Source organism: Arvicanthis niloticus, chromosome 3 (assembly GCF_011762505.2).
Source record: "Arvicanthis niloticus isolate mArvNil1 chromosome 3, mArvNil1.pat.X, whole genome shotgun sequence".
NCBI classification, from domain to species: Eukaryota; Metazoa; Chordata; class Mammalia; order Rodentia; family Muridae; genus Arvicanthis; species Arvicanthis niloticus.
Genome location: NC_047660.1, coordinates 92795596 through 92804831, shown reverse-complemented (window position 1 = coordinate 92804831; position 9236 = coordinate 92795596). Strand labels below are relative to the sequence as shown.

Here is a 9236-nt window from a genome sequence, read left to right as displayed (position 1 = left end):
AGCCTACTTTCTTTTACAACTCAGAACAATTCCTAGGGTTGGCAACACACACAGTGGGCTGGATGCACCCATATCGATAATTATTCAGGAAACAGTCTAATAAAGTTGCCTATAGGACACTTTTATGGAGGCATTTTTCAATTGAGGGTGTCTCTTTGCAACTGATTCTAGCAAGTGTCAAGTTAACCATAAACGAGCCAGCATATTTAACAATGATAAATATAGTGAGAAAAAAAGAATCAAGGAAATAATTCCATTCACAACTGTCTAAAAAAAGAGAATATTTTGGCGTGCACCTAACCAAGGACATAAAAGACATCTTAAATGAACATTAAAACACTGAAGAAACTGAAGAAGACACTAGAACATAGAAAGATCTCTCATGACCAGGGACTGTTAAGATTAATATTGTGAAAATAATCATTCTATGAAAAGTAATCTATAAAAAGGATATATCAATGAGGTGACAATATTTATTCATAGAATTAGAAAATAATTTTAAAGTTCCTGTGGAAACACAAAAGACATGGCGAGCCAAAGCAGTCACAAAGAATAAGACGACTTTGGAAGGTATCTCAGTACCTGAGTTCAAGTTACCAGAGTCTGACTCAGACAAATAGTCATCATCCTTTGGTCTTATTTTGGATTTTAATTTTGGGGATATGCATTTTATCTTTTTCTTTTGAATGGCTGAGTCATTTCTCTTTGGGCCGAGGGACTCTATTTGGTTTGGCTTTCTTCCCCTCCAGATTTTCTATCTCTGAAGTCTGATCTAAATTTTGGGGCCTACTGGATGACCTTTGAGAAGTTGCTCTCTAGAGAAATTAAATCTATATCTTCCTTAGAAAAATCAACCTTTTTTTTCTTTTCACTGCCTTTAAATTTTTATCACCCTCTGCAATGACCGCCTCTATCAACAGACACTTTGTTGAGATCATTTCATTTATCAAGCTCAACTATGAAAAGGCAGTAACTAGGACATTTTCGTGCCCAAATGGCCTGTAAATTTCTTTAAGTCCATTTCCAACTCTATGCCGTCTTTTCTCTACAATGGTTCCTTCTTGAGGAAACCAGGGACATAAGTCTATAATGCAATTAAAAATGACAACAAATGATGAAATTTCAGCTTTATGCCTTGCGTCTTTAAAGAGTTTCTCTTCTGTTCCACATATAGTTCATGCTGACTTATTTCTTGCCCCATTTTCATGTCATGACTTACCAGTGTCAATGCAGCAGGTTTTCCCAGAGACCATCTTTGTTTCACTGTTGAATTTTTGGTCAAAAACCCTTCTTGTAGTAATGTCCCTCAAAAAGTTTCTTGTTCTCCCTTCCCCACATTGGATGCCAGGTGACCAGGCCTGAGGGTCATTTTATGGGGTCTGCAAGGGAGACAGTGGGGATGCAGGGGCAAAGAATAGAGACAAGACAGTTGTCTGATCAAGTCTCTTTTATTGAAACACAATTATGGGTATATAAGCACAAGCAGGGGAGTGCAGCTGGAGACAATTAATGACCAGTGCCTAGCAGCTGGGGACACTAAACAACAAGTCCAGGCTATGTCAGAAAAACAACATGATTCTCAGAATGTGCTCAGCGGTTGTGGCTGCTCTCAAGAATATCATGCTAGAAAAACAAGTCTCTAGTCAGGGTAGACAAGGATCAACCTACAAATATATGGCCCCAGAGGGCTGCAAAGAGGATAGCTGCTTTCTGCTAGGAGTGGGGTCCCAGCACCTTTGTAGCTCAGTCTGGCTGGAAGTTGTTGGGAGCCTTCTCCTAGCAAAAAGCAGCTATCTTCTTTGCAGCCATCTCAAGCCTTAGAGCCTGACAATAAACTTGTTTTGCAAACAGCCTACAACAGCTGAGCACACTATGATGAACATCTTGTTTTTCTCACATACCTTGTTTTCCTGTTTAGTGTCCCCAGTTGTAAGGCAACCTTGGTAAAGCACCTTCAGCTGTGATCCCCTGCTTGTCCATGGCTTCAAGGCATGTGGTAGAGTGTATAAATACCCAGGATTTCTTTTCAATAAATGGGACTTGATCAGATTCTCTGTCTTCTCTCCATTCTTTGTGACTCTTACCCCTCCATCCATACTCTCTGTCTTGCTAGACCCTGTTGACTGACCTGACACATCAGAGCACAAATTAATTAAGAAGCCCAAGCCCCATGAGAATTTAGAGATCCATCTCTGTCTGATAACTGTGGAACTTCAACATGGTGACACCACACCTGAATAAGGAAGGTTCTTATGAGTGAAGAGTTAAAGATCACACTTTCATTCATAAGAATACATAAGAATACTCAAAAGTGACTGAAACCAAGCAGTCAATATGTACAGTGTATAGCCTTATCAAAATAGTAAATCAATTACAAGAACAAAACAACAACAAATCAATAACAAAACTTAAATGAAAACAAGGAAAACCAAATAAACAAAGTTAGAAAAACAAACGAAAATCCAAACTCCAGAACTGTGGGAAGCAGCATTCCTTGGCTGCTCCTTTTGCAGCACAGGCTTACAGCCTGTGGCTGGCCTTGGCAACATAGTAGAAAAGCAGTTACTGATGGAAATCATCTTTTCAACAGAAATGTAAGCAGGTCTCCTTTTTTTGCAGTGTGTGTTTGAAGAATATGTCCTCCCAAGACTGAGCATAAGACATGTTACAGTTTTTGGCTCAAAGTCTGCAAGTTTGCTAACTGATATTCATGAAGTTATTCTTGATGACCCCTCAGGACAAGAAAAACTGTACAGTCTCAGAGTCTTCCTGGATGCCCAGCAGCTCTTGATGTGCCTCAGCTCTTCTCTGAATTCCTCCAAATGTGCACTCTTGGTGGGCTAGTGGCCAGATGAAATTAAGGTCTCTTCACACCAAGGAAGGCAAGATGAAGAAGAGACTGCAGCCATCTATTGCCATGGTGATTAGGGATGAGATGCCATAGTGGTGCATTGGCTGCACACACTCAGTGCACCTCACACAGCAGTTCTCTTGGTGGAAGATCTTGTCCTGGTCTGTGCCATGTTTGAGTTTCTGCAGGAGCATTCAGAACTATGGAAGGAAGGGCCAAAGGCCTGGTAAGGATTTGTCAATTCAGCTATCCCTCCCACAGCAGCTCTATTCAGCTGGACAATCCAGCAGGACCCATCAGCTGAGGCCATTCCCTGATCCCCAAGTGTCATAGAGCACCTGTGCTTGGATTGCTTTCTCAGCTTTTAAAAACTGCTAGAAACGGACCTGAGAACTACACACTGTACTGGAGTTAAAAAACTACCATATTTTTCCAATAATCCAGGTATATTATACTGAGTAATAATAACATTGTAGCAATGTCTGAATCTGAGTTCAAGAGAGATGAGAGCTTCCTAGGAAACCCTGTAGAAACCTTATAGAGAGCCTGCCAATAATTTAAGTGAAGGCTATGATTATTTCTTCAGTGCTAGAACCTACCTGGGTTCCACTTGTCAATCCCTTTATCTGGAAATACCCAGAGAAACCATCTCACATGAACTCCATGGGCACTGCCCTGGTCCTATAATCACCAAGAGTGTGTTAAAGGCAATTGTTCCCAAGGCTAGTCACTGAACTATATGAAGAAACAGAACATACCCCTTTATGTCTATGGCTATTGTAGGGCATAACCTCAAACATACAAAATATTTCTGTTCACACAATACGAGCATGGTATATAGCAGTAACCAGTTTAGTTTTTCAGTTATTGCTAATATAAAAATTGCTCAGTATATATTCCAGGTATGAAACATCAAATCTTGAATGGGATAGGTGCATAGTGGCATAGCATATGGAAGGGTCAGGCAGTGATGTGCTTTCTTCTCTTAAACTGAACTTGGAATCAGGCTTCTTGGCCTATTATCTAACCTGGCTTAGCAAGTTCCCAAGGCTGTGTAGAGCAGGCTTGTGTCACATGTCGGTGGTAGAGTAGCTTCTTGTTCACTGTGTCAGACTTGTCCCTAAGTCAACAGCCTCTTCCAATAGGAGCTTCCTTTGCCATTGTATATACAAACACCCATATCAAAAACACTTGCAAAATCACCTCGCATTAAACAAACATAAAACATTAGTATCAACACACTAATCCACAGCTGGTCCAAATACACACATAGACACACAAGAATTCACACTACAGACCACACACACAGCACACACACACACACACACACACACACACAGAGAGAGAGAGAGAGAGAGAGAGAGAGACAGACAAACACCAAAAGTCATCAGTGAGCAGAAAACAATGAGGAATCTGTCATGTTTGGAGAAAAGGTAATTTAGGGCAGGCAAAGCAGATGATTCAAGTGAGACCCATAACACTGACTGACTTGGTGTCCAAAGTTATGAGCCCAGAATAATAAGAAATCCCCATAAGTAGGATAGAAATGTACCAATTTCTCCCCATAATGTGACTGTGTCAGGGATAGTTTGAGTAAGATAAGGCTGACTAGTTGAAATGCCAAATGCTTGTTTGGATTATCTCACACTGGAGCAATGGTCCATGGAAGGGCTGCACCAAATGGTTCATTTTCACTCTTTAGCTGATGGACATCTGGATAGTTTCTCCTTCAGGGCTGCTCTGCAGACCACTGCAACCCTGATGTGCCCTAGTTGCTCTGTGTACATCTACTACTTGTTCTGATTTGCTGGGTAAGTGGGACTTCTTTTCCACTTTCTGAATGTGGCTTCTCACAGACCTACCCGATTTTACACTACCAGACCTGCCTAAAGGTCCTCATGACTCCCAACCCCCTTTGAGGCTGATTTTAACTCAGAGAAAGCGATTTTGAATAACAGCAGTTGCAGAATGCTACACAGATAACATAGGCTGAGTGCTTTAGAGTATCATGACCCTCAAGAGGCTCCTGAAACAGCCCTGTTCTTGCTCCATAGCTCTGGGATTTATGATGGATGCAGATGCAGCTCCAAGCAACTCAGTCTCTCAATTCCAGTGGGCTTTGACAATTTGCCAAGAGCAGAAAAGTGTATAAACACATGGGTTTTATACAGCAACCTCCCCCTTACACCCATGCACAATATTCCTTTGATTTGCTCCAAAGGACTTCAATGAGAACCAACAGTTTTGCCCCTAATCATTTGAAAAATCTGACTTTACAAGAGTTTTTTGTGTCCTGTTTCTCTTGTGATCTAGGTTTAGATGCAGAATTATTGAACTGATGTATTTGATATTTCCTGGAAGCAAACTGAAATCTCAGAGTGCTTTACTCATTTAACTTGGCATCTTGAGACACATACAGGTGTATGTCAGAAGAAAGTCACACATACACACGGAGAGACACACATTAACAACATACACAGAAACACACAAACCATTGTATATACAAACACCCATATCAAAAACACTTGCAAAATCACCTCGCATTAAACAAACATAAAACATTAGTATCAACACACTAATCCACAGCTGGTCCAAATACACACATAGACACACAAGAATTCACACACAGCAACACAGCACACGCACACACACACAGAAAGAGAGAGAGAGAGAGAGAGAGAGAGAGAGAGAGAGAGAGAGAGAAACACCAAAAGTCATCAGTGAGCAGAAAACAATGAGGAATCTGTCATGTTTGGAGAAAAGGTAATTTAGGGCAGGCAAAGCAGATGATTCAAGTGAGACCCATAACACTGCTGTTCTTCCTAGAGGAATGAAAATGAACATTTGGATCAGACATAACTGAGGGTCTTGATAACTTCGTTGACAGTGACACTGGTTGTCTATGTTTCTGGTTAGACATGAGGCCAATCTGCCTCTGATGCCGCATCCTACCTGCTGATGCTTGGCACTTGGGACATAGATGTTCTTGTTGGCCTCCTCACAGAAGCTCTTATCTTCTCCATAGGACACTTGTGGTTCACTCTGCTCTACCAGCAGATTTCTGTTCCCGCTCTGCAGCAATACCCTGATATTGTCTTTCAGTTGAGAACATTCTCTAAGGAGTTGGCAGTGCCTGGTGCTGAACCACAAAAAAAATGGTTATTCCCAGCCAGCTTTCATTGGCCTAACACTCCTCCCAGTACCATCATCCCTGTAAGTGCCCTGGTCCCTAGACAGCCTAGACAGACTAGAGTCCCCATTATACCTATCAGCACCAGTCAGAGACCAGCCAAATTCCACAAGACAGAAAGTACTTCTGTAAGTCCTGACAGCAAGAGGGTTTATGTCCATCAAGGAAGAGGAAATGTTCCTCATGGTTGCTTATCTGTCCCTGGTACTAGAAAACCATCAGCAGATAGAGGGCAATTCCCCTCTGAGAGAGGAGAGAAGAATCAACATCAATACACTCTTTCCATTTTTGTCATGGATCTCAGATCTTTAAATCTCTTGCCAGAGCCCTAGAGGTTCAGTGTTGCTTGATATTCCCATCAAGGTGGAAATGTTTTCTATGTAGAGGATCTTGAATTTGGAAGAATATAGATTAAAACGTCTTACAAACTTATACACTTAAATACTCTTCCGACTTAGGACACCTGAGTCCAAGACTTACAAATCCATGACCCTTGCCTCAAGGAAGAGTTCCCCTTAAGAAACAGATAGTATAGAACCAGAGCCCTGACATTTGTTCAAAGTCCTAGAAGGACAGAAGCATTCCCTGCCTAGTGCTGGGGTCTCAGCTGTGTCAGTCACTCACCTGTAGGCATAGTTCTCTTCTATGAGCTCCTTGTATCTCTCCATGGCATCAGTTATTGACTCAGTAATTTTCTGGATATTCATAATGGTCTTTTCATGGTTACTTTTAATGATATTGAATTCGATGTTCATCCTGTATTAGGGCATGGCCCAAGGAGCAAATATTTCTCTAAGGATCATGTGCAAAACAGCTGTATCCTAGACTACCCCAGCCAATAATATATGGCACATCCTTGCTCTTTGGAACTGGGTTCTATTGGTTCTAATTAAACTTATAATCCTGAGCACAGAACATAAGAGGCAGGGGACCAAACCGAGGGAGCAGACCTTCTAGAGTATCCTGGGTGAGCCTGAAGGAATACACTAGTTCTGTGAGAAGTTTCTCCTAGTCTCTGCCACAAGCTTGGGCCCAATACATATCTCTGATGACTTTTTTTTTTTTTATTTTATTTTTAAGGCAGGAATCTCAATCCTTGGTTCGTATTGTTACCTGAATTCTCAGAGGACAAGAATAGTATTTCCAGGGAGAAGCTTAGTAACACCTCCACCCCCAGGAGAGTCCTATGGGACACCAGAGCAAACAGAAGGAGCAAAGTACCCTGTGGTCAATTTGGGCCTCTTTGGACTCAACACTATACTGACCTGCAAACTGTGCATCAGACAAATCCTCAAACCCCATCAAAGGTCAAGGAGCCTTGGATCCTGAACAGCACATACACAACTACATTCACACACATACACACCAACCCACCCACAAACACAATTAGAATGCCAACTAAATCCAGTGAGGTGCCATAGTCTCAGTATAAGGACCAAACTCAGAGAAAGCAGTGATGACCTGCAGGCATTTCATTCACACACTGAGAGGCAGCAAGTCTGACCATGTCCTTCCAGTTGTGGACAGAACCAGTCAGACACTAAGCACCTCAAGGTCAAGTATCCGACTGCTCAACACTTGTCAGGGCTTTCTAACATGCATGAATAGAGATGACACACTCCTTTGATGAGAGGAAATCTCGGGTTAATAGAGAGGGCACAATACTGTCAACAGGGGACTGAGCATAATTACTACCTGTAGTTCAAATCATCATAATTGTACAGGTTCAGCATTTCACTGATTTCTTCCTCCTCAAAGCTCATCTTCTTGATCTTCAATTTTAGTTCTTCCAATTTTGTCATCTGCTTCTGGTAATTGATGGTGGAATTCTGGGATGATGTTTGCCTAGCAGAGTCTGGAGATAGATAAACACTTAGGAATTTGCAGAGTTGATGGCCCAGAGGCAGGAGAGACCATTCTGAGTCCCAAAAAGATGGGTGAGGAAGAGGAAAAGCTAGAGAAAGGGTGAATCCCAGAGGGAGCAGAAAAGCTATCTTTGAGCTGTTCTGCTCAGCTATATCCCTCTTCCCAACCTTCATCATCATGCATATGCCACACTCCCTACTACAGGGCCCCTTGCACTGAAATCCATAAGCTGCCTCAGACATGAAGATTTAGGGATCCTTGTCAGCTCCTATCAGATGTGATGCAGGTAAATCCTGGAGTTCATATTGTTTATCACCATCAAGGTCTAATCATGTGTGTTGAAACCCAAAGCATCTGAGACCCCACATATGACCAGGGTAGCATCCTTCTCTGTTCTGTCCTCACAGACTTTTGTAACCCGCAGTCATCTAGAGGATGAAGGTCTTCAACTCCTACCAGGAATGGACACATTGTTAATCCCATAGTGCCTCCCCCTATATTCTTTGTCACTCAAAATGAAATTAAATAGCTCCCAGAATAGTAGATGCAGGCTTGTCAGTACCCAGTTCTCTGTCAAACTAATAATCAGAAATTCTTGACTCTTGTTCTGTCATTGAGAAATCCCAAGGCTCCAGCTTGTAAAGCATACTGCGGGAAGGATCAGCTCAAGCCTATTTCTTCCAGGAAGTTCCCCAATTCTACCCAGGACTCACTGTGCCTTCCCCAGAATGATTTCAGTCTTCCTTTTTTACAAGACAGGAGGCCAGCTTCCTTCTTATTGGGAGTGGTCTCTCCTTGATTGCCATTCTCTTTCCGAAATAGCTTAAACAGCCTGGAAAACATGCCTGTTTGTGAACCCAAAAGCACTGAAGAAATATCCCACAGGAAGCTGTCACCACAACACAGGTGACATCACAGAAGATTCTAATTCTTTCCTAGATACAAGAGATTGTCCAAGGAAGGCATTCTAGATGATGTCACTAGGAACTGACATGCCCTATCTGCTAACTAGCTGTCCCCAAATTGTCCAATTTCTGGGGTGTCCTTTGCTGGAGCCTCTCATGTGACCCGGGGAATATTCTTTGGCAACCTCTCCATCCAAAGTCAAAGATTTTTCTCTGCTTCATTAGAAGCAAAGTTCTTTGGATGGGGAGAGTTGGTTAGGATCCTGACATGGATAAGACATTAATGTTAGCACCTAAATCTCTGGGGACTGTTGAGGCCCACACTCAGCCTCAATGCTTTGCCTCAACGCTTTTGGGGCTAAGTGCTCTGGTCAAGAGAGAGAATGGGGCTCTTGGGGCAAGAGACGCTAAGAATGGAGACAAG

General features: G+C 42.2%; 1 protein-coding gene across 1 annotated transcript; it reads right to left on the bottom strand.

Moving 5' to 3' along the window:
* Window positions 1-310: 310 nt before the first annotated feature.
* Window positions 311-8562, bottom strand: LOC117705746 (uncharacterized). The gene is made up of 4 exons (XM_076931517.1): window positions 7737-8562; window positions 6666-6797; window positions 5804-5990; window positions 311-3051 (listed from the first exon to the last, which is right to left on the bottom strand). Exons 1-4 carry the CDS (start codon window positions 8147-8149, stop codon window positions 3046-3048), a joined length of 738 nt encoding a protein of 245 aa, XP_076787632.1. The 5' UTR covers window positions 8150-8562; the 3' UTR covers window positions 311-3045.
* Window positions 8563-9236: the final 674 nt, after the last annotated feature.